The sequence below is a fragment of the Tetrao urogallus genome (assembly GCF_951394365.1).
Source record: "Tetrao urogallus genome assembly, chromosome: 4".
NCBI classification, from domain to species: Eukaryota; Metazoa; Chordata; class Aves; order Galliformes; family Phasianidae; genus Tetrao; species Tetrao urogallus.
This window is the reverse complement of record NC_136817.1, coordinates 24,550,421-24,577,086: the sequence shown is the minus strand read 5'-3', so window position 1 is coordinate 24,577,086 and position 26,666 is coordinate 24,550,421. Positions and strand designations below refer to the sequence as shown.

The window sequence follows — 26,666 nt, the reverse complement described above, 5'->3', positions numbered from 1 at the left end:
TTTTGTATAATGCTAAAAGCCATGTATACTAGCTATTTTCACTCAGCCTGAACAAAGTAACAGGAGGTGGTCTATTTTAAATCTATTTTTCTTTATTAGAGTATATTTCAAATATTTAGTGATGTGGTCTGTTTTTGTAAGAAAGATATTGTTCTGCCAAAAAATGGATACACATAAAAGAGCAGTTGTACTTAAGCAGGATAACTTATTTTAGTAAGAACTGATTTATTTACCTGAATTACTGTTTCAGAATATGAAACTGTAGTTTAAAATAATATTTTTGGCAGAATCTTTTAAAGCATCTATAAATAGGATAAATAAATGGATTAGAAATGCATGATTTGGAACAAAACACACCTTATAAGAGGAAAAAGTACAATCCAGGGTCTTGGAACCTCTCTCTGTTATATTCTGCCCTACTTGCAATCGCTGGGCTAGCTGGAGTGTTAGTGAACTCAATACTATGTACAGTATAAATAATCCTCATATTTTGAGCAGCAAGCATCATGACCAGCTGATATTTTCTTTCCTACGGAACAGTTGTTCCCAAGAGTGCGTGGCTGAAGCCATATGATCTTATCAACACATTTGAGAGCCCTACCCAAACACTGAGAGAGATTTTCGTGCAGCAATGACTGTCATAGAGGAAAGTCGCCCTTTTGCCCAGCAGCTATCCAATGTCTATTTTACTATACTTTCTCTTTTTTGTTTTAAACTCTTTGTGAAGATCAGCCTTGCTATACTTAGTCATTTCTACATTGTAAAAGGGAACCGTAAGGAAGCAGCAAGGATAGCTGCTGAATTTTATGGAGTTCCTCAAGGACAAGGTATGTTTATATTTACAGTCTAATCACTACTGTTTGGGCTTTTTGTTGCTGTGTATTTTTTGTTTTTTTTCAGGCACTTGCTTGTCTGCAGGAGATTTTTCTGTAGTTCTCTGTTCTTTTTAACAAAAATCTGAAGCAACATTGTTAGATGTTTTTAAGCAAATTATTATTAGTAGTATTTTTTGCAGGAAAACATTATGTTCAGAATGTATTATAGTCAGTATCTTGTTAAGAGAAAGGCCTATACTTAAGAAGGCTGTACTTAAGATTGACATATATTACCACTCTAGTACACTTTTTTTATTCCTAATTGCTTTAAAAATTGATCCCACTTTAGCCATATGTGGGTGAAATTTTCCACATTTGTATGTTATTATTTTGCAGTACTCCAGTGAAACTAATCCATATATTAATGAGAATTATTTCTTGATTAGGGGTTTCCTGTGATTTATTTGAGATTATTTGAGAAGTCCTTCTGCTTCCTCTGAATTTACATGTTGGCAGGTATCAGGAAGCTACATACTTGTCAACTTGAGCTTTTGGGTGTCTGTGTGACCCACTACATTTTATTGAGTTGAAAGGTCTTTCAAAATTCTTTTTTCTGTTTGCTCAAGCAGAATTTTGGCAGAGCTGTGTACTGCTGTTTCCACAAGCTCACCTCTGCTGAGACAATGCCATTTTCATTTAATTCTTCTTCTGGGTCACAGAACACACAAACTCTTTTCTTGATTATGCTATCCTATTGCACAACTGAGCCATGCTTTTTCTCAATATGGGGTCCTTGCTGCCTTGCTTGTGTCTTGTGGTTCCTTATGTTCTGAGATGACAGAAACTTTAAGTTAGACAGCATAACAGGAAGGGTTGTCTCATCTCTCAACACATTCACCACTCATCTTTAGGCACCATAAAAAAAACAAGAAATAACCTGAGTTAAATGCAAAGTGGGAAACAGTAGAAATATGCCAGAAACAGCTACAGATCTGAAGATCTTTTCATTCTTCTATACTGGGACAAAGCAGAGATTAGTTTGTGTTACACGTTTACTTGAGGTGGATTTATATTGTGTCTTCTCTGCATGATTTAGAAAATTCTGGCTTGTGGCTTCTCCATCTGAGTATGTTAATGAGAACATTTGAACTATTGCATTACTGTGCGTGTGTGTTTTTGTGTTAATAATTGTATAGATGTATGTGTGGGTGTATGCATGTACATGTATTCACTAGAGTGGGATGGCAAGGAATGACCATCTGTCCCACTGGCAGAAACACTCAGAGGGAACATGTTAGTCTTTGATTGAAATTGGGACGAACTTTTTGTTAGAAACTTCAGGCTCACTGTGAGGCAGATCAGTCTGGGAAGACTGACAGAAAATCTGAGTAAGGAAGGAGAAGGACAGGGAGAAAAGTAGAGGGAAAAGAATAAAATGCATCAAGTTGGAAGGCATTTGGTCTTCCCTTATCTTGCAGTCTGCACCTTTGCTTGTGTTTATAGAAGGGGTCATATACTGCCTCAGTTCACAGCATACTGTGGCATCAGGTTTGTTTATGTTTTTGAAGTACAGTTTGGGGATGCCTCAGTAGAGACTGTACAGTACCATGTAACTTTGGTTCTCAACTTCTCAAATGTCTAGAAGATGTTCAGTAAGTTATGTGAAGCCACAACTTCTATTAAATGATAAAATTAAATATTGAATATCCACCTAATGAGTGATCTTGAATATGCGTTTTTATTAAGCACACAAAAGCCTCAGCAGGAAACCTCCCCACAAAACAAAAAAAAAATAGCCTATTATTGCCTAATTGAAATTTATAGAATCTTAAAAGTAACTCCTATTAGAGGAAATATTAGTTTTCATTTTCTAGTTTAAACTTGATTATATACTCCTAAAATCCTGTTCATGCTGGTATTTTCAGTTTCCTTGCAATACTACAGAATTACTTTTTGCTATTAAAATGATTTGGCCACAATAGAGTGCTATAGTGTTGAAGAAGGAAAGATCTTTTGAAAATGAAACAGGCATTATTGCAGTTTTACCAACCTGAGTTCTTGAATGAAAATAAACCTTTCTTTTTGCAAAGCCTGTGTAACCGAGGACATTTTATGTAGTTGTACTTGATGGAACTTACTTTATCATACTGAAGGTGTACAGGATAGGTCAGTACAGGATTTGAGGCCTGTGTAGTCCTGTTGCTAGGCAGAAGTAGTGAAACAGATGATATTTTCTTCCTTAATAATTCAGAAATATTTTCTCTCTGGTTTGGATAGTCACCAGACTATTGTGTTAAATTTATTCTTTCAATCTCAGTGCCCATAGTTAATCAGTAATGCATATGTGGCATTGAAATATATGAATTAGATCAGTGTTCAGCAATAGGTAAGTCCAGAAATGTGCATATAAAATCTCTACTAATTATAAGTCATAAAATTTGTTGAAGATGAAGTCTGAGTAACACTTTCTAAAGCTGAAAGGCACCTTGAGAGGTAATTTGGACTCTCTAGTACCAAATATACATGGATTGTCAAATATTTGTCTAACCTGTTTCTAAAATGCTCTGTAATAGTGATTTCTGTGATTTCTGTATTTTGATGCAACCAGTGCTGTTTTTTACTGTTCTTATCAGTAGAATGCTTCCCACTTATCCCAAGATCTACTTAGTTTTTTATTTACATGAACCAAACATATACAATATAATTAAAGTACTTAGGAATTTTTCTCCGAATAGGAAAAGTGATCAGTTTAAAGACTATTAGCATGCATCTCCTCTCCTCACCTCTATGCTTTTCTGGAGTAAAGAGGACAGGATTTAACTTGGTCTGTGCTCCTAAGCTTTGTTTTCTAGACCTGGAATTGCTGTTGCCATTTTTGGACTTGTGCTAGTTCAAATAAAGTTCACAGACATTTTTACTGATGTATGGTTTCCCATGTTCAATAGAGTGCTCCAGCTGAGACTTTATTAGTGGAACCGGTGAAAATATCAATTGTATAAAAGTGGGGCAGTTAGGTCGTGTGCCATGTATGTGATATGCATCACCTATGCATCACCTTCTGGAGTGAGGCTTCTTTTTTTTCTTTTTCCTCAACAGTCTAGTGTTATGGATTCAGTCTGTAGCCAACTATAAACCTGATGTTATAACAGTGTCATCTGCATTTGCCTTTTTCCTTATACTTGCCTTTAGCTAACTTCATGCAGACAATTTCTCCATTGCACTGAAATCTATTTTGAACTGTTTCCTTCTGAGCAGTTGGAACACCTGCAGTTCAGTGTCATATACTGACTTCAGAAAAAAACAAATGCAGTAGTCTATCATCTACAGTATTAGAACACTAAATAGCACCAAATGCAGGAGATAACTCCGCAGTCTTTTGTATTTTTTTAAAGTGCATTAAAGACTATGTCTTAATAAGCTATTAGAATTTATTTTTTTCAGTGAAATTGTAGTATTACTACTAGAAAATAATCAAATGAAAAAGGAAAATCCATTCTATTGTAAAGGTTTCATTTACTGGATCACTTTTAACTTTGGCACTCATCTTGTAAGCACTTACTCATATACACATTCTTGCCCCATTGAATTGAAAGGGACTGATTTGTTATTCAGAACTAAGTGCTTTGTAGTCAGGGTCTTACAGCCAAGTTATAAATAATTATGATATCTAGCTTTTCTTTTTTATTGTGCTGAAGTGAAGACATATTTATTTATTATTCTATGAAAATCATGACAGTTGACACATTATTTATTTATTTTATGGAAGAAGTCACAGCACATACATATTTATTCACTTCTATAGTTTTGTACCCTATAAACTGACCTACACAAATGAACTTGCTTGCAGATTAATTTGGGGTATAATTAGCTTCTTAATAGGCTATCTGCAGTGACAGTGACCTGCACAGTAAGATTAATTCTCTTCCTGTATTTCCAGACCTGTGGAGAGTTAATAACTCAGGCTTTTGTGCAGCTGCTGCTTGATAGAAACTGAAAGATGAAAAGCAACCTTCAGCCTATTCCTACTATTCCAACCAGCTGGCCATAGCATTAAAGTAGTCTACAAGAGCTGAATTGAAGGTTCAGCTGATATTTGTATTTTCTTTGCATTAAGATGAGGTAGGTGGATGACAGTAGAGATAATTTAATAGAAGCTGGAGTTACAGTTCCCATAAATGCATACTGGGCAAAATATTTTATCAGAATTAAAACTGACACTCAGTAACTATCAGAATGTTTGTAGCTACAAGCACATAGTGTTGCAGGGGAACTTTCTTCTGAAGGAATCATTTGGTAGAAGTTATTATATGCAGCAAACAACTGGTCATGCACTGATACAGGCACGTGGTGTCTGTACAGAAGCTAAGCACTTTTGGCAGTGTGAAATGTTTCATTTTTAATATCCTAATTTTAATTATGTGAAACTCTGCAAAAATCTTCATAGAATATCACCTTATGCATAACTAAAAATTAAGTACACTAGGTGAATGAGGTAATCTTTTAAGGTCTTTGCCATCCTAAGCCATTCTCTAATTCTATGGTGTTTTTTTTTTCCAGAAATGGAGATTGTAGAATCATAGAATAGTTTGTGGAAGGTCATTTAAGATCATTTAGTTCCACCCCCCCTGCTTATTTTTTAGGGCATCTTTATATTTGAGTGAACACAGCAACCTTTTTTTGCTTTATCTGCCTTAGCCATGCATGGTAGAAATGACCAGTACTTCAGTTATTCCTGGTTACCCTAAATGAAGCCATTCATGGCTCATGAACGCATGCTGCTTAAGACTGGAGTCTCTCATCTTTTGGTATTATGAGACTGGCAAACAGTCTAGGTCTACTGTTCCCCCTTTTTTCCTCTACACCGATTACTGCTTGGGCAGACTCAAGAAACCAGGTTCACTGAATGCAACTCAAAAATTGGAAGTAATGCTATGTTACACTGCTGAAGAAAGCTTGACTACATTTTTAAGTGCAGTGAGTGATTACAGAGACTTTTCCTATTATTCTGTTGTAACAAGTTGCAATTGATAATGTCACTCAGCAACAGTTGTTAGGTAGGGAAGAAAGGCATGAGGCATTTTCTCAACTTGCATTCCACAGAGATCACAGTTCTATTAATAAAAGCCATATAAGACCTCTACTTGCTTCCTGGATACGATAGAGATTCATTTAGTAATGATAGGAATATTGTATGGCATACCTATTCTCCATACCACTCAGTGTAAGGCGCCACATTTAGCATTTGTTTTTCATACGCAGCACGTAAGCTAATGGTGTAAAAATGCTTAAGATAGTGTGAATGTTCTTTTTGAAAAGTTCAAGGGAGTTTTTTATGATGGAGGTTGTCACTCTCTCTGATATGCTGAATAACTGCTTCATGTGAAAAATACTAAGGGAGAGCCAGATTTAAAAATCCATCTCAAGATTTTAGGTATTTGCATAGAATGGAGCAAATCACACTGAGTATCAACAGGATACCAGAACTGTTCTCCCCTGAAGAATATAAGATACCTTAAGGGCATTTTGGTGAAGGCTACATGATAGAATTAGACTGGCATGGAAATTCGTGAAGCCAGAGTCCTGACCTATCTGCAGCAGCAAAAACCAAGCACATCTCTTGGAGAGCACTGACTCTTCCTTCACCTTAAAGACAATCTCTGAGGCTTACAGAAACTGCCAGTGTAGATGTCTGCTGGGGACTGTGCATGCTTGCTTTCCTGACAGGAACTGAGTTACCCTGTCGTGTAGATTCCTTTTTATTACTGTACACTGAAACTTCCTTGAGAGGACTACAGGTTCTATATTACGATCAATATCATTCATCTGTGTCATCTTAATATGTATCTTTTCTGAAGCTGGACATTAAGTTGTCACAAACACTAATCCTATTGGCATGCTTGATTTGTGTACTCTGATTTAACTCTTGGAAATTCCCTTCATCAGTCTATTTTTTAGAGTGGAATGAATAACAAGCTTTCAAACCACAAACGAAATATTGTGAACATTGATGTAGCTTGCTTGAAACCTGAGTCTTAAAAGTGCATAACAGTAAGACTGAAAGATAATGCTGGAGTAAAGAAAGCATAGAGCAGCCTACCTTACAGACAACTGTTAAAAAAAAAATAAATAAAAATTAATTAAAAATAAAAAGTCATCAGGAAGCCCCAGTAATGGATTGAGATAGACCCAAATGTACCATTTGCAGTGGTCATTTATGCAGCTGTGTGGCATAAGGCACCAGGGGAATATCAAAATAGCATAGCTCCCTAAAGGTGATGTTCCTTCCCTTGCCAATAGACTTGCTATAGCCAGTGTTCTGCTATTCACACTCTTCTCTTGTAGGAGATGTTCTCAAACATTTGCAATGCAAGCAAACAGCGAGTGAACTTCTGCCAGGGTTTGATGATGATGATGGCTTTAGGGGAATGCATTACGTGCCTAAGTGCTGAGCTTTATTTGTGATTGCAGCAATGCTGCCTGGCTGGCCATAAATCCATTATGGCATGCTCCATCTGTTGCACTGGTGGTTGTTACTTTTTCCTATGTCTGGAGCCTTTCTGGCAATAGATCTGATCTCTTTCTTTATGGCTGTGTTCTCTCATTGTACTTGGCTGAAGATTAACTCTGTGGTACTCTGTACCATTCCCATGTAGACTGTTGGTCTTCTGGCCACGTCTCTGTCAATATCTGAAGCCCAGCCTTGTTTGGTATCTGATTTGGCTAGCTTAATCAGCACTGTTACTTTGATTTGCTTTAACTTGACCCATGTTAGAAAATATTCTGAGCTATGACTGCCTGTCTGCATGAAGAGATCTGGCAGGTGCACAGGAAATCCACAAGGCAAGAAATGTAATAAATGGATCAGTGTTCCATGCTGAAATTCTATGATGACGGAGCATTTACGACATCACAATTGTAATCCTTTTCTAAACCTTCTGCTATGCTTCCTAGCATCCAGGCATGTAAGGCCTAACAAATGGTAACAACTTCAGCAGAAGAGGTAGAACAAAGAGCTATCTATACGCTGTTGATATTTTAATAATAATAGCTTGAATTTCCAATTAAGAGATATGAAGATGTGTGTAATGAACAAGAGTCTGGAGTAGGATTTTTTGGTGTTAGCTTTTTTTTTTTTTTTTAATAATCTCATAGACAAACAGCATTTCCTGCTTAAATAATTAATGACCATTTAAATATTATCTACGTATGTGTGGGCATTTGTCGAGATGTGGGGTGGGCAGAAGACTGATGATGCCTGGGTAATGCCTGCATTTCTACTTGACCGCTATTTATATTATTGAATTGGACACAGATATGCAAGTACATGCAAATAAAAAGAGCTTCAGTACAAAACAGTTTGGGAGGCTAGGTGGTACATCAGTTGGCTACTTTGCTGAGGGTTGCATACACACACAAAGAATACTGATCTAGGCTGTTTGAAAGTAGTGCAGTTTTGTTCTATTCTTCTTAAGATAAATTAGTGTTATTGGAGTTCAGATTGTATTGCATTGAGCTTCATCATATCTTGATTGTTTTTTTTTTTCTTCTTTTTGTCGTTATTTCCATTAAAGACTTTTTGTCAGTGCAGTTGCATCTCTGTGGCCTGAAAAACAGCCTCAAAATTAGAACGGGTTCCCCATGGAAAGAGAGGAATAAAAATGTCTTTCATTTTCATTCCCAGTTATTAGAACAGTTGCCCCTATAGAGTAAACTTGGAGCTATTTGCTGGCATAGAAATACTGAAATTGTACTTCTTGTTGTTTTGTTTTTAAATAAAGATCTGGATAAAATCCAGGTCCTCTTGTCGGCTGGTTGTTTTTTTTTGTTTGTTTGTTTGGTTGGTTGGTTGGTTTTAGGCTGATTATCTGCAATGCTTCCAAGGGTATCTGAATATATGTCTATAGTACATATATATATATATCTATAGTGTGAATATTGTCTGTAATTGCTTGCAACCAGGACAGCAAAATATTGGTCTACCATATTTACCATGTTCTTAAGTATCTACTTAGATTTCTGTGACGGGTTTTTTGTGGGATTTTGGAAGTGATTGTCTTCTATTAAAAAAAAGTAAATCTGAAGCACAGAATCTGAGTACCAAGACTGAGCAGTTTCAAATGCTAAAACTGTTATTACCTAACGAGATAGAGAAGTACTGGTTTTTATTTTGAAGTTCATGTTACACCATGCATGGATGACTGACTTGAGCAAGACCAGATGGCAACTCAATGTCATAGATGGAAATGGAAATAATGCATTCTTCACTCTTACTACACCTTTTTAACTGTATGTCCATTAGCATCTCAGTTATATTTTAATACATTTTAGTTAATTTATGGTGATAGTCTAGCTCTCACTTTAAATAGAAAAAGATTAATGGCTCAGCATTGTGGACTGGGGACCATTTTTATGTGGTTGATTGATTTGAATGGTGAATTCTAAGTCTAACCTATGTGAGTGGAAGAGGAAGAAAAGTTCCTTTAAATGCAAGATTTCTGTCTAGAATATGAAGAGTTGTATCTAGCAGAATTTAGTGCAAAGCTGAGTCTAGAGTCCTGAATGGGAGAAGCTTTGCCTGCTTTAAAGCATAAAGAAATAAACATTTTTAAACATTGTGTTTTGATGTCCTCCAGAGTATTCAAAATAAGTTAATGAGCATCTGTGGACTAGAGATACTTTTCCCAGTACTCTTGCCTAGGAGGTGTCAGATTTTTGCTGTAGTCTACCTTCACTGATTTCTGATTGCTGCTTTTGGAAGCAGAATGAGCAGGTGTTGCGACTCTCCTGGGAGTCTTCCTCTCCCAAGCCAGGGCAGCTGTCATTGTATCTGCTGTCTTCCTTGCTGCTGCATGGTCACACCTGTGTGGATGGTGAGAATAATAATAATGTGGGGGCTGGAGTCTGTGGGAAGCAGTAGCATGAACTACTTTTATGTTGTTGGTGCCACTCCACTGGATGGACCCAGCTTCATTCTCAGCTGACAGCCTCACCCACAGAAGTCCTACAAAAACATGCAGGTCTTCTCAGGCCCCTGTCAATACCCGCCCTGCAGACCAAGATGCTTTGCTTGATCTTAATCCTCACCACCTTCTCCTGAAAGTCCTGGGATTCCATTCCAAGTAGAAAGGAAAAGTAAAACTTGAGTTGAGCCCCCACACCCTGGCAAGCAGAGAAATTGTCATCAGTTATTTCATACCTGGAAAATAGTGCTGATAGTTTCCTGACACAGTCATGTGCATACATGTGCTTAATAAGGTTTTTTGTTGATTCATCATATCTTTCATGTATTTGTTTTCTTGATGAAGATGCTATGAGTTCACAAGTAATCCCAGTATTAAACTTATGCTTATGATGTGCATGGCCTTTTGCAAAATCTCTCTTCCAGCTTTTACTTGCAGAGTCTGATTGCTTGATATATAGAAGTGCTGTACGTGTGAGTTATTGTGGCTGATTCAGCTAGATAAAATCTGAAGAAAACCTCCGGGAGAGTGCAGTTTCCTTCTCTCCTGTTAGAACAGAGGTAGCCCACCTACTTTTGTTCTATAAGCAGACAGTTCCAGTAGGGCAGTTCCCATGTCCTGTAATTTCAAGGTGAAAAGCTGTGGTAGCTCTTCCTTCATTCTCTTAACACCCCTAACTATAAACTTGCCTCTGATTTTCTCTTGAAGAGATATGGGGAAATCTAAAAAGATTCATCTAAAAAGATGAAATAAATATGTATTATTCCAGTTAATTGTTAAGAATAAATGAAGAATAGTATTAATAAAACCCAGTAATATGAATTTCCTTTAAAAATTTTACAGATGGCTAATTTTTATATCAGTAAAAGAGGATAGTTAAGAAATACTATACGGAAAGAAGGCAGGGGGTAAAGGCAGCATGTTAACGAAGAAATCACTGTTCTTTTTATCCCTGCAGGAATTTTTTTGTGCTTTGCTTCTCCATGCAGATTTTCATGGTTTTGTCATTCAGTACCCAAATGATACATAAAAACAAACAGAAAATTCTACTAGCAGATAATTGCACTTGCTTACTGACTTAGGCTTCATATAATAAGTCTGCAGCCTGACTTTTGTAATGGAATCAGACTTTCAAATTAACCAGTGAAGCAGTCAAGCCAAGTTATTTTTATTATTATTCATGACGTAGTTTCTAGATGATATCCATAGGATACCATCTCCTCTGTTTAAGAAAAACAAAACAAAGCAAAAAAAACCAGAAGTGTTTCATAATTTCATGGATTCTTCTGGATTCCATAATCTCTCTCTTAACTGAAAATTATATATGCAGTAAGAATTATTGTTTTTATCTTTTATTATGAAAATTGCCAGTCTGATGAAAACACATTTATTTTCCTGTTTTAGGTTGCTTGTTACTCATGCCACAAAATCTATGCTTTAATACTTACAATTTAAGAATCTGTTCCTTTTTTTGATTTAATTATTGAAGAAATAGCACATTCTTTCCATTTAAATTGTGTAAATAGTTAAGACTCATGCTGTAGCTAAGCTGATTCTTTCTCTGCTTTAAAAATAGAAAATGCTAGAGCAATCCTTCCCTTCCCCCACTATGTTCTCACTAGTGCAAGCTAGTAAATGTTACTGAATGGATTTCAGTGTTGTAGCCATTCTACAGTAAGTACAAGAAGAGCCTTTGTGAAAAACTGCGAGGAGAAAAAAAGGTAGTAGAAATCCATCTGTGACTGATCGTCAGACCAGAGCACCTGCACCAATGATAGACAGGCTTTCCTCGAGAAACAAATAATGACAACAAACACTGCTGTTCAGAGGAGCCAGAATCTCCCCAAAAGACGCCTAGAAAGTATAGGGGAGTGTCCTGCAAAACGAAAATCTAGCTGGGGTATTCTGACCAGCCAAGGTTAGTACAGCAGCCATTGCAGAAATGGTACGGAAATATGCTAAAATCTTGCTCTGAACTGTTCTGTGCTTTTTCTTTCCAGCTGTAATATAAATGCATGTTTATGTGAACAGCACTCTGTTGTCTTGCTGGGGTTAACACAAGGGTGTTGAAGCTATTTTTGTTCTTTCTGCACTCATATCAGCTGATCTAAAATACCTTTTCATGTTTATCTGCCCTATTTGTTTTATGTGTTTAAGGCTTGACTTACCCTGACTTTTCCTCTCCTGCCACAAGGTAACTGGATACTGAAAGCTAATTGTTTACGAGGGAGAAACAGAGAATGAAAGGGGAACGAGTAACTTTATATATAAAGAACAATTTATAGGTAAATGAAACAGGAGACAATATAATAACTACAGGTGACAGAATTATTGTGTTCTGTACTGAGGTACTAAGGACAAAGTTATAAATGTAAGGGTTTGCACAGTGAACTACTTATGACGAAATTAAATTACGGAGCACTGACATTTGGAGCAATGGAAAATGAACTGTGCTATAAAAGACTTGCTTTGGACTGCTATTATCAGAGCAGTATTTTTTTTTTTTTCTTTTTTTTTTTTTCATATACAAGTGTGCAAAGGGGATCTTTGAATAATTGTGGCAGTCTAAAGCCTAATAGGAATTTTTTTTTAAAATAATCATAGTCCTATACTGACCATAACCTGAAGCTGAGTGAGGCAAAAAAAAAAAAAAAAAAAAAAAAAAAAAAAAAAGAGTGGGGGGAGTGATTTTGTTGATATTATGATATCAAATTACAGTGTTTCAAAAGTGGAGATGTTAAAATAGTCAAGTAAAAAAGAGAATTAAAGGCACAGGAGAGAGGAAAGAGAAACTTGATTATAGTACACATAAAAATAATTATGAATTTACCATTGAAAACATTAGGTATATGTTATAAGAATACCTTTTCAGGACTGTCAGTTCTAAACTAAGCAGTATTCAAGAATTAAAGAAACAATTACCATAGCTTTCCAAGTAGCTGTTTGAGTTCAATGATCCTGTTACAGTTACTGATTGGTTAATATGCAGTGTACCATTTACTTTCTTATTGTTCACCATGTGGGTGAAGGTCTCCCAGTCTATTGTATCTGATACATGTGAATGATTCATCTAGTTACCAGTTTCCAGAACAACAAGGACATTCTTCACAAGACTGAAACGAAATTTTATAAATGTTCTGTCTAAAACATTGGCTCTAGATGTTCCTTGCTCAGGGTTGGGCTCTTTCCCATTCTTACAAAGAATTATCCCCAGTTAGCCAAGTTTTCAAAAATTCAGAAGCGCTGCAAAATACAGAAAGCAAAAATTTCTGAAGATACCATCTTAATGTGGTCCAACTATTTGAAGCCTCTTTGTGACTGACAAAACACACCTGTGTATGTATTGGTTGACAACTTGAAATACCAAGAGACTACTGTTGCAATCAGTGCTTCTGGTTGAATAACAAATGTATCTAATACCAAATCTGAAGGATGCACTTTTCTTTCCTCTCTGTCTATGGGGCTATCCAAATCAGATTCTGTTCTCCCCAGAACAAAGTCGTGTATCAGTTCACAAAATACACAAGTTGGAAAATGGTCTAGAAGTGATGGGGTAGCAGGGGGAATATGTCACAATAAGATCTGGCAGAAGTGGAAGAAAAGGTGGAGCCAAGCTATTAAAAGGTTTTCAGCACGAGGGTCCATAAACAGACTATTTTAGCAAAATCTCCTGGATGCCAGAAAACCTATTCATGGTCTGGTACCCCAGCTTTGTTAGACAGCAGGATTCTGCCTTTATGGCTAGGAATTATACCACATACTGCATTTCGTCTGGCACACTGGGGAAATATAGAGAAATCTGAGCACACCTTGGGGAAAATGGTTTTCAGTCTGGACTGAGGCTAAGACTGTGTTTGAGGAGCAAAATTACTTCAGGCAGAAATCCTCCAAAACCTCAGGTCAGCTCAGACTGTCAGAATTCCTCCCCTCTCAGCTTCTAGTCTACTGCAAAACTCTTGGTTTTAGTCTAAGGAAACAATAGCAGTCTTAGCATGCTGCCAGCTGCTCCACACATTTAAATCAAGCTTGATGTGGTTTCAACAGCTTCCAAAGATTACCCTATTAAAGGTTAATGTGGTTTTAGATGGTGGTGCTGTAGATATGGCACACAGAGTTTGCAAGCTACTTAAGACTAGAAAAATATCCAGCCAGCTGCTGATCCTCCAGGAAACCAGAAAATATGAACTGTGCATGAGTAACAGACAGGGGAGTTGTTGCTGTGCTCTCATGTGACAGGAGAAGGGGCTTGACATGCTTCTTCCTCTGTGTTCAAGGTCTGGCACACAGCCTGCAGCAACAACTGCTGCTGCCATCGTCACTACCACTGCCTTCACGTAGTATAACATTGCTTCTGTTGGCACTTTTTTCTTTTTTTTTTTTCCAATAGGATTTAAAAACAGTTTAGTGGCTGATGTTTCTGTGCATAAAGTTTGTTGAACTGCAATGCCAAGCACTCAATTAGGAACTGTTAAAAGCAGTCTTGGTTGGGCCACGCTGATTTGATCTTCTAATGCATTATAATGTAGTGCTTGATGACATGGTCACCTGCTGTACTTTTCCACAGAGCTCCTTCTGTGATGTGCAAGATGGATGGTGTTGTGAGAGCGTGTTAGTTTTATATATATGGAGATATATTCTTGTAGGTTCCAAAGGTTGGAAAGCACGTAGTTGAATGGTAGGAATCCACAAGAAAAAAGGTTTAACTTCTTTGTGCCCTGTCTCTAAAAGAAAATTCTATTTATTTCTTTGCCATGGCCACTATATGTTTCAAGACCGGTCATCAAAACTGGAACTTTCTTGGTGGATCATGATTATTATTACCTAAGCCAGTTCAGTGCTCTTATAAGCATAATTAAGCCAAAATTTCAATGCATACTCCAGTACCTAAGCGCTCTGGAAAAAATATGCTATCAGATTAGTTTTACAAAATGAGCCTTAAGATTCTGTGTTTTGGTTCCTTAGTTATAAAATCACATGAATGGATGACGCTATGAAGATTGATTACATAAGGGTTTCAAAATATTTTTATGATACTGGGAGAATACTATGAAAAAGGAAATACAAAATTACCAAATACTGTAACGTAACCAATACGGGGGTGGGTATCCTGTTAAGACATGGAGATATAACTTATTCATTGAGTATAGCACCAGAATGGTGAAAATAATGTACATTCTTGAACTGTGGAAAGAAATTTTGTTTTGCATGGTTTTCAAGAGTGGGGTACTGCTGGCATTGGCTCTGGAATTAAATCTGCACAAAGAATATTGGTTTGGATCAGTCAGGACTTCTTCTTTCTTCCCTTCTCTTCCCTTCTCTTCCATTCTTTTGTTGTTGTTGTTGTTGTTGTTGTGTATGTGTATATTTACATGCTTATGTATGTATACTTATATATTATTGTAACATATAATGTCAAATTAAAGCAAAGGCAGTTCAAAATATTGAAGTGAAAAACTTAAATGGTGTTTGAGCTTTATATTCTTTCTCAAATATATTTTATCTCTAACCTAATTTCTGATCCTTTTGGAATATTTCAGTGTTGATTGTTGGAATTTCATTTATTAAAAAGAGGTGGCTACCATTCAGCTGGTCAGATCTATTCATATTAGTTAAGCATCACTGATGGAATTCCTAGCTTTTAAAGGCTCGGCTTAGAATACTAATTTTCTTTTCAATAGGTTTTTAGTATCAAAAATCAATTAATTAGTTGGCACAGTTCTATTTTACTGGACAGTTTTAATGTAGGTAGTGCTTCAGTAAAAATCTGGTACAACTTAATTACATGTATGAAATGCCAGGATGTCTTATCAACTGGAGCAAAGTGAGTCCTTTGATCTTTGTACTGTACTGCTACAGGGTATTTTGAATGTAGTAGGTATTGATCATATCTGTAGCTGTTGCCACAAACAGAAAGGTAACAGGAATGAGCACAATAAATAGTTAATCTTTGTTAGTTTTGCAGAAATAAATATTATCAGCAAGAGTTTCCAAAGAGTCTGTGGTTTTCATCTCAGTGATGAACTGTGAGAAAGCTCCTGTTTTCATTTCTTTTTTTTTTCTTTTTTTTTTCTTTTTTTTTTTTCCTACTCTTTTTCCAAAGACTGCACAAATCTTTAGAAATAAAGGGATGGAATGACTGCAACTAATGACTTTAATGACTTTTTCTAAAATATAGTAGATATTTAATACTGTCATCATATATACAGGCTAACAGGGTAAATGTGAAGGCTATAGGAAAATGAAGAAAATAACACTGATGGCTTAGAAATGGATCAAAGTCAGAACTTTCCCATTTTTGGGAGTGAACTGAGTCTTTCACTGCTTAGAGTAGTTACCAAAAACCCAGTTTAACAACACGAGAATTATTAAGAACATAACAGACCACAGTGAACTGCTGAAATAAAAACCCAGTCAAGTGAGTAGATCAAGTATCATTTAAATCATATTCAGAAGATCTCTGCTTCTTTCCTTTCTATAGCTAAGGAAATAGTAAAATATCTTATGGAATATTTGGCAGCATTTCCCCTAGATTTTTGACACTTTGCAAAGTTAATTAAAAAAAGAAATGTGGGGGAAAAAAAAAAAAAAAAAAAAAAAAAAGAGGTCACTGTCCTTTGGTATAAGAAAAGAAACTGGCAACTCCATATGCTCATATCTTCAGAGCTGTGTTGATGGCAGGGTGAAAGTTCGTATTACAGTCAGCCGCCGATCTCCTTCCAAACACAGTAGGAATGTATTAAGAACAGGCCAAGCTAGCAAGAATGGGTTTATTTAAATTTATTGTTTTTTTTTTCCAGATTGAAAGAAATGAGTAGGATTTATAATTGCAATTGTTTGGAAGTACCATGGGGAGATGGAGATTTAGGTATTGTATGATAATTTGTAATTAATTTATTTTTAACTTTGCCCATTAATACAATGAGTCTATTTATTCTATTTAGTCTATTTATTCTTTCCTTATTAGAGTTTACAAAGTAATATAGGCTACCCTTCCTGAATGAGCGCCAGAGAACTTGGGACCAGTGTGGCTAGTGGTAAATAAAGTTAGAGATGCCTTGTATTCAGCATACTCAGCATCTGTCAGAAACTGCATCACTAGGTACTTAATAAATGAACAGTTTTGGAATAGACTATATTACTAATTCTGCTGTCACAGACAATGCTGAATTAAAACAGTTCTTCATTTATATTCTTGTTGATGCTTTTTAAATAAGAGGCTTAGCAAGGTTGTAGAATAGCAGAAGGCAGCAATCTCGATACAAAATTTATTTTAAAACAAATCTGATGTTTATTAATGCTGCATGTTTATTTTGAACATATTTTCATCTCTGTGGTATTTCATGGTTAATTATTATGTTTACCAATAAATCAGTAGGAATGTGGAAGCTTTTCCCAAGCCCGATTTGCACAATTTTTTTCTGCAGTACTTTGCTTAAAGATTTTTATTCTAATAGAGATGGTGCAAGCATTTAGATTTGAAAGGTTTTAGCAGCCAGCTGCTGATGTCTCTGTGTGAGGGCAGGGAGATGAGATGGGTGTAGATGCAATACAGACTTCAGAGTGGGATCTGGCATCACTGAATTTCAGATGTCACTTTGATAATTATATTAACAGATGTTCTTCGGAGCATTCTATGGGGGAAGGAGAAGATGGAATGAAAGGTGGAAACAAAGTTGATTTCACATTCTGTCTGCATCTTTGTTCTGATAGTTATACATGGACACACACACACAAAAATGTCCAAAGTATAATTATATTTAATGGATGAAAAGAATTAATGATGTTTACAATCTTACTAGGTGTTTTTCTATACAATAGTTAAGTGTCAGGGTTTTTTGTTGTTGTTGTTTTCTTCCTGTTAATTTATGAATAGGCTAAACCACTGAGAAAAAAATCTCATGTATGGAGATAAGGAAGAAAGTTCAAAGGGAACCATTAATGCAGTCTTCACCATTTTTTTAGGAATTTTGCAACTGCCAGCAGGAGAACTTAATGAATCTTATTTTATTTGAATTAGAGCAACATGAGTGCTGGTTCTATGGTAGATAGCAGTGAAAAACTATTGTTATTTTGTAAAAATCGGGTCAGTATGATTTCTGAACTCAGTTGTTGTTGTATAAAATCCCTTACAATTCCAAACAATTTGTATATGTTTTTTTAACTTTTTCTACTAGAAATAAAAACCATAGGGAACAATGTTTGTGAGAATGCACAGAGTGAGCACACACACAGAGATTATCAGAGCTTAGTGCACATCATTCTGAAAAAAATATTAGAACAGAGAAAAAAATGGTGTAGGAAAATGAACTGAGTGGGAATTACACTATTTAACATATTTTGTATGATTTCAACATAACAGAAATAGCAAAATAAGTCCTAGACCAAGCTCTAGCATTCATTCCAGACAGCTAGACAAGAATAAAGTCTCTGTCAGTGTCAGAAAGATTCAGAGAGCTACAGGTTTCACGTGAGTAATTGAATTAGCCTCTTTACATTCCCAGTAATTTCTTCTTATAAGTATCAGTAATTCACAATATACTTTGAAGATGATTCTTTCCTACATGGTCTCAGAACTTAATTTGCAAAATTAATACAAAAAATGGGTATCAGCTTTGCCTGTGATCCTATCAGCTGCAAGCCTTCTATAGCAAAGGACAGGCTCTTCAACAGGAACCACTGGTTGACTCTGGGGTTGGGTTGGAGGTAAGGGTTGGGATAGCATGAGGTAGAGAGATACTGTGAGTTTTATTTTTGTTTTTGTCCTTTCTTGAGGGTGGTGACTCCTGGCAATAAATACAAGCTTTTGCGCTACAGATAACTTCTTATTCTTAGTGCTAACAGCCTATCAAGATGAGAACATAATATCCTGTTCCTTCTATAGCAACCTTTTGTACTATGATTCTCACTGTATTTCTCTTGTACATGTGTAGTAGCTTGAAATGAATCTTGTTGTACAGGGAGATTTCCAAATTGGATTTCATATACTTCAGTTTTATCAGCACTTTTTCAGGCAGGTTTATATCTGTTTTTGGTTTAAATATCAATTTGTTGAAGCCTGTAAACTTACTTGCCAGCTGCTAAAATAAATTGTAAGATAATTAAAAATAAATAATGAAAAATAGAGTTAAAAATATGGTGAAATGCATCTGTTGCATCATATTATTAAAATCAATATATCAATATTTTGTTCTATGTAATCATTTATTATAGATGTTTACAGTTAATATGACAGCTTTATCTATAAACAAATCAATTGAAATACAGTCTCTACAAGGGAAGAATTATATTCACAGGACATTTCACTTCATTCTGTGCATTATGTTTCTTGTTTTGCTCTCTGCATTCCAAAAGCATTCTTATTCACATGGTTTACTCAATAAATGTTGTTATTACATAGGTTCTTGGGCAGATCGCTCACCTCTGCATGAGGCAGCCAGTCAAGGACGTCTTCTTTCTCTAAAGACTTTATTGTCACAGGTGAAGGCTGTGTTCTTAAAATTGCTTAACTTTTTAATGCTACTTAATCTCTCAGCATAATTATTAATGCAGATTTAGTATGTTTTGCTTTCTTTTTTTTCACCAGAATTTTTGAGAACAACACAAATTTACTAATTTTTGTTACAATAAGATATAAATTGATATTTAAAGTATTTTATCTGTACGTTTTAAGCTTCATAAAATCAATCTTTATCAAAGCTGTAACTATATCAGTGTTCTCCTCCTGTGAATCAATATACATAAAATCATGGAACATCCCGAGTCAGAAGGGACCCACAGAGATCATTTAGTCCAAAAGCTCTGCTTCACTCAGAAAAGATAGCTAGCCAGGAAGATACTTGTTTAGAGGGAAGGCACTGAAAAATTCCGGTTCTTTGCACAGTTGTGAATAAAAAAAGATTGTTTTGTTAACAGCAAAGGGAGAGACTATAAACCATTGTGTGTTAATATTAGTCATATTAGCTCCTACAGTAAAGAATAAAATTGATGAATACAATTTTTAGTTTCTAAGAGTTGAACAATGCCCACTGCAGAAAAATCCAGTGTTTGATGTTTTTATCAATCCAAGAAGTATTCTCCTTGCTAATATTAAGCTGATGTCTCTAGATATTTCAGCCCTTAAGTCAGAGAACTCTAACTCTTAGAATCACAGTGCCATTTAAACCCAGAAGCCTCGTTGGGTTTTAAAGATTACCAACCATAAAGATTCCCGAACCTCTCTGCAGACCTGTTCCAGGGTTCCACCATCCCCATACCAAATTATTATATTTTCCCATACAACTAATCGGATTTCACCACTTGTTTCTGTTGCCTTTTGTCTGATTATTGTGCATCTCAAGAGTCAGGCTCCACTGTCTTTATACCCCCTTATGCCCCATCCAGGATCTAATATTTCTGATTTTTAAAAAAGAAGAGCTGACAACTTTGATTCTGCTATCTATGTTGACTGATGAAAGATTTTTTTTATATGCTCACTAAAGATTTACTTATTGCAAGTAGAGTGTTATGAATTATTCCTTTGAATAGTAAGTAGTGTGACCTAACAGCTTTCATACGATCTTCATATGTCATTCATATCTTGTTTAGGGTTACAATGTAGACACACTAACTATTGACCAAGTAACTCCACTTCATGAAGCCTGCCTGGGAGATCATGTAGGATGTGCAAGGATCCTTCTTGAAGCAGGAGCAAATGTAAGGGTGTTTTTGTATATGAAGTCCAATGCTAACTTTGGTTTAACTAAGAAGGATATATTCCTTGATTTATTTTTTTACATTGGTATTTCTCTGTACTCTGTTGATGACATTGACTTAATTACAATATGCTGTCATCTGAAAGCTAGCAAAGGAAAGTTTTGGCTCAAAGAAGCATCAGTATAGAGATGTTAGGTTAAATGAAAAAATGAAACAAAGACTACTTAAGCGATTATGTAAGAGTAGATCTCAAACAGAAGAACAGGGAAAACAGATGGGAGTTGGGAAGGAACTGAGATAGCGTAGTCAACTGGACAGAATCTGCTAGTAGTGTTACCAGAATTTCATTGCATTATTTAATCTTTTAAACTTCTGAATGCATCTCTCCTTTGCTGATTTCCATTGAGTGGCTTCCAAGAGTCTGTTCTTTTAATCTCTGGAATAACTTTTGTCACATTGTGCTAAATGCTCTTAAGATTCTTTGGTCTGAGTACACTGAGTCAGTACACTGACTCTTTTCTGTATTCATGACACAGACTCTCTACCTGTTATCCCAAACAGAAAGTGAGAATTCACAGTCCATTTTTACTACAATTTGCTCTGAGATCAGATTCACCAACAGTTACAGTTTCTCAGTTGTAATTGGTGATATTCCATCTTGGTGATGGAATATTTATTGTCCTAACAATTTACTTTTGGGAAACATCTGGAATATGTGTAAGTAACAGATAAGAAAAACACAGATGCATTCCAAAAAGCAGTCTCTGTCCACTTCAGCTGGTGCAGGGATTCTACATATGTAGAATATATATAGATACTGCTTAGAAATCTATAAGAACAAATTTTATTTTCGTATCTCAATTTTTGTAGTGCTTTTCATGGTTGGAGTGGGTTTAGAGGATGCACGTAAGAGGATTGGCGAGATTCCCCTCTCCAAATACCTGTGTTCCTTCCTTTAGCATCATCAAAATTTTTCTTTCTCGTCATTCTCCCTATTAGCCTTGTCTCATTCCATGAAATACCACTCCAACAGAGAGATTAAAAATACAGAAAGGCAAATAATTCCCGCATTTAATATGAAGTTTGCAGTCTGCTAAAGCTACAGAGAGAAGGTTCCCATTACTACAAGAGGTATGGATTTTTTGTATCAGTGAAAAGAGCCAAGAGCAATTACTTCTGAAAATTAAGTCAGTTACTGCCCAAATGATAATATGTGGTCTTCAGCATACAAAGTGTATTTTCTTTCATTCAACATAATTTAACAAGAGCAACAGTAAACTGAGGAGTGTGGTGATGGGAGAGCAACAGAGCAAGGACTGAACAGCTAAGCTATTTTATTCTAACCAGTAAGTTTGTCACTATTTTCACGCAGTTTCTAGCTATATTCTGATTAAAACTACTTTTCTTTCAATGTTTTTGTTACCTCGATTTTATATATTTTAGGTAAATGCTACAACAATTGATGGAGTGACACCTTTATTTAACGCATGTTCGAGAGGCAGCGCAGCATGTGCTGAGCTCCTGTTAGAGTATGGTGCCAAAGCTCAGTGGGAGTCCTGTCTTCCATCACCAACTCACGAAGCAGCCAGCAGAGGTAAGAAATTACATGCTCAACAGACAAGCAGTTGACAAATATCTCAATAATGTAGTGTGAGGAAATGAGTCCAATTTTGTCTGAGCCAACTTACTGAACCAATTATTATGCTTTGTACTGACAGGACACAGTGAATGTCTGGAGGTATTGATATCCTGGGGTATAGATGTTGACCAAGACCTTCCTCATTTAGGAACACCTCTATATGTAGCATGTGTGTCACAGCAGATCCATTGTATTCGAAAGCTTCTTTATGCAGGTATGTCATTATTTAAATAAAAGTATTGCTAATTTGTCTAATTAAGCATAATGAGTTTTGAAATAATCTGTGCTCAGTCAACAAAACTAGAACCCTTGCTTGCAGGACACTTGTAACTTTGCTGTGATGCATTTTTTCTTACATCAACTTACTGCATCTTTTTTTTTTAATTATTATTATTTTTTTTGGCATAACAAACATGAGTGGAAAAGGGATCAGGACTAAAAGAAATGGGCCTTCAAAATATTCAGCACTTACCTCAGCTTAGTAGATACTCATTTTCTGTAGAAAAAAAAAAGAAGTTAAAATTAGCTTTGAGAAAGGTGTTGCTTTTAAAAGTTTTTTATACAGTATGCTTTCAACAGATTTTTTTTTTTTGGCAATGTAGTCCCATTCTTTTTAATCTTCAGTGTACTCTGAATTCAATCTTTTTACAAAGCATAGAGGCTGAACTGCAAAGAGAAGCAGTAAGGTAAAAGGTACTTCATCCTAAACCTTGTTTTATTTAGTTAATCAACAAAAATAGAAGTTGGATATTCAGTCTGTGTCAGCATGAGTCCAGTGTCAGTATCTGCACAAAGGATTGTTTGCTGTGTTTCAGGTAATGAGATATAGGACTTCGGTGTCCTGCAGAAAAATAAATGAAAAATTATATTTGAATAATTACCGTTTTGTTATCATTGCACTTCAGTTGTTTTTCTAGTTAATTGCAGGTTATCAAGAATATAAATGAGCAATTAAAATATTTCTCTTGAAGTCAGTTCTCTAGTTCATAATTTCTATGTTTAAGGAAACTAGAAATATAACTGGCATGTTTTGAGATTCATATGCTGGCATAGATTAAAGGCAGTAACAGGATATTCTACATTTGTTGTGATAAAGCAGAGAAGTGTATGTAAATTGAGAACAGAGGTAGCTACTTATGTCAATCTGAATTTTTAATTGATCAGCTATTTAGAGTGTATTGGGAGGTATAATGCTAACAGACAATGAAATAGGCAAGAGAATGACACTGTGGAAGCATTTTTAAAATGTTCATGCTGGTAAAAGTGACCTATTTAGAGTCTGAATCAGATTGCTAAGCCTCTGATATTAAAAAGTTCTTTAACTCAAGTGGGAATTTAAAAGGCAAATAACATTTATTCAGTGCCAAAATTTGGTACAGAAACCAATTTTTGGTCTCAAAAGATCAGTACAGTTCTTTTAATAAGTTTCTTTTTTTAATAGGGTGACTGTTGGAGAAATCCTGTTTGAGGGGAAAGGTTAACAGCTTGCTTATAAAAGTTTTCCCATACTAGCTATTTTTGTTTAACTCTTGTATGAACTTCATTTTATGAATATAAATGCAGCACTGCAAATTAGTTTCGTCCATTTTAATTTACAAACTCTATTTTAGCAATTGTTTTTAAAGACTTCAGTAATGAAAGAGTAGTTTACCTGTAGCAATTTTTTTAAATGTATTTTTTTTTATAATTAGGGCAACTACATTGCTCACATTACTTATTTTTTTTCTTTTTCTTCTTTCTATACAGTATTTTCCTTTAAAATCTTGTGCTTTGTAAGAACATCTAGGATAACTATATGATCAAAAGGTTCAGTGATAGGATTAGCTATATTGGTATGTAATAAAATCAATAAAGCGGCTAAATTCACTGTTGCATTCCCAGACAGCACGGATTTTTACTCAATGACAATTGTCATTAATCTCTTCTTCACATCTCTTTGCCTGCACACCAGGTGCCAATGTGCAGAAGGGAAAGCATTTGGAAACTCCACTGCATGCTGCTGCCCAGCATTCAAGTACAGAGATTGTAAACTTACTCCTTGAATTTGGGGCAGACATAAATGCCAAAAACACAGATTTTGAGAGGCCTGTTGATTTAGCTGCTCCTCGCAGTTTAGTAGAGAGGCTGCTGCTCCTCCACGAAGGTAAGCTTTACATATGTTTTTGCAAGTGTATTTTTGTAAATAAACATGTAACAAAAAAAACCCCAACAACTGAATATGTTTACTTTCAGCCAAGTTCCTTTTTTAACTATAAAAGTAACTAGTAATATTTACTTTCAGGCCACAGCCAGCACACAGCCATGCAGCATCAGAATTTATTCAAGCTGAAAAAACATCTTTTTATGTTTATTAGGTGTTAAACTACAATAAAACTGCATTTTTATTGGCTACATCAGATCTTGCAATAAAGAAACAGGATACTTCAATTTCAGATTAAAAATGTATTTAGTTTTTGCCAACCATCCCAAAATTAAAAAATACACGTGTTCCTAATATACGTGTAAAGCCCTTTATTTTGAGTGTAGACAAAAAATATGTAAATATTGGAAATATATTTTTTTGTTTGAAAGTCTTGTCATACTTCACAAGGTAACGTTATAAACTGTTTCAGTCTATTCCCAGTTATGCATATGAATGTACAAACAAGGAATTTTTAAAATAATAATAATAATAATGAGTTATCCGATATGAAATGCTTTATAATAATATACGATGAAAGACCATAGAGGTTTTTAATTTAAATGAAATTTAGAAAACACTGCTTACTTTGTAATTACCTGAGAAATAGCAATTGATACAAATAGTCTCTTATGACTAGTCTGAGAGAGGGAGGAAATGAATATATCCCAAAGGGATCTGGATTTGTTCAGGCTGTCTTATGTAAGGGTAAGACAAGACACAAAGGCCACAAGATGCAGGTGAAGACAAAGAAAAGCAAAGAAGTGATTGTCTCAGCTAATTGTCATCTCTTTAGAGGTGAACTGGCACTGTTTCAATGCTTCCCTCAAAACAGCCTACTGTTAAGAACAACAACAAAAACAACAACAACAACAAAAAAAAAACAACAACAAAAACCAATCCACACTAAAACCAACTGGTTTTGTGAATTGGCTATCTAGAGGCCATCAAAGACTAGAGGATTTTTAGAAGCATATAGCAAATATGTCAAAAATTTTTTTTTTTTTTGGCATGAAACTCACCATTATGTAATTAAACTCCTGTTTTGTTTTGTTTTGTTTTTGGCAGCCACACCATCTTCTCTTTGTCAGCTTTGTCGACTACGTATCCGAAATTACATAGGAAGAGCTAGACTGCATCTTGTCCCACAACTCCAATTGCCAACAATACTGAAGAATTTCTTACAGTATAGATAACATAATAATTAACCTTTAGAAAGCTGAATAACAAGTCTTCTGTTTATTGTAAATTTTACCTAAAGAACTGCTGGGCGGAAAATAAAGCCTTTTGCATATTACTTTAAAAAGACACAAATCTTTGACACCTGGTGTTGGCGTGTAATCACAATTGGGAGCCATTCAGCAACTGGTACCAAGGTGCTAACAAGGCTGAATTGAATAAGTGTGCTGATACTCTGGGAAATTATTGTATAGGTTTAGCTTAACACTTACTAATTAGCTTTAGTGCTGTTAATTTTATTTGTATTTATACTTTAAAATCTGTTTGGCACATGGGAACTGCAGCGTTTCTTCATTTATATTTGTTAACTTTGTCCATTTGGAGTCATTATTTTATGTGTTTTTAAATATCTGTTGTTTGTGTACTGAAAAATACTTGGTGGTAGGTGCACTACAAACGTTGAATAAAAAAAAAATAAATAAATGAATAAATAGCCATTTTTTCTTCCTTTTCTTTATATAGACAATTAATGACAGTGAGAAACTTCCTTTACCCTTCCTCACTGCCTGTGCTCTGAACTGGAGTTTTGTGTTTTGAGCTTTTCTTTTTTTAGCCATATCTAGTTTATAAGTTATTTGTTAACTTTTTAAAACAGAAAATCTGTAAAGATATAAGTTTACAAATTATAGGGAAGCCATAATGCTGAAATACTTTCAGATCCCCTTTTGTAACAGAGCATTCTTGGAATCTTTCCTTAACAGTGCTATATCATAACTTAGGGACATATACATAATCTGCCTCAGAGAAAAACATAATTTATTGCATGGTTTTTGAAGGCTACTGCATCGTGTCATAGAACAGCTTGGGTTAGAAGGGACCACAAAGATCCAAACCTCTGCTGTGGGCATGGCTGCCAACCACAGGATAAAGTTGCCCAGAGCCCATCCAACCTGGCCTTGAATGTCTCCAGAGACAGGACAGTCACTGCCTCTCTGGGCAGTCTGTGCCAGAGCCTCACCATTCCCTGAGTAAATAATTTCTGCCTAACATCTAACTTAAATCTATCATCTTTTAGTTTAAAGCCATTTCCCCTTGTCCTATCACTATCTACTCATGTAAAAAGTTGGTCCGCCTTCTACTTACAAGCCTAATACTCAGTTGCTAATTTATGTCCACCTAATAAAATCCAGCTTTCTGACTTT

General features: G+C 35.5%; 1 protein-coding gene across 2 annotated transcripts; it reads left to right on the top strand.

Annotated features, from left to right (window-relative positions):
• Nucleotides 1–631: 631 nt before the first annotated feature.
• On the top strand, nt 632–25,481 carry ASB5 (ankyrin repeat and SOCS box containing 5; the record flags this gene model as incomplete). 2 transcript variants are annotated; one of them, XM_079534746.1, is made up of 7 exons in its annotated part: nt 632–827; nt 19,173–19,252; nt 20,360–20,467; nt 21,911–22,061; nt 22,186–22,320; nt 24,058–24,249; nt 25,354–25,481. In XM_079534746.1, the coding sequence occupies 7 exons, from the start codon at nt 632–634 to the stop codon at nt 25,479–25,481; spliced, it is 990 nt and encodes a 329-aa protein (XP_079390872.1). The 2 variants fall into 2 exon arrangements, with proteins under 2 accessions (XP_079390872.1, XP_079390873.1); XM_079534747.1 differs by lacking the exon at nt 632–827 and adding an exon at nt 16,583–16,640.
• Nucleotides 25,482–26,666: the final 1,185 nt, after the last annotated feature.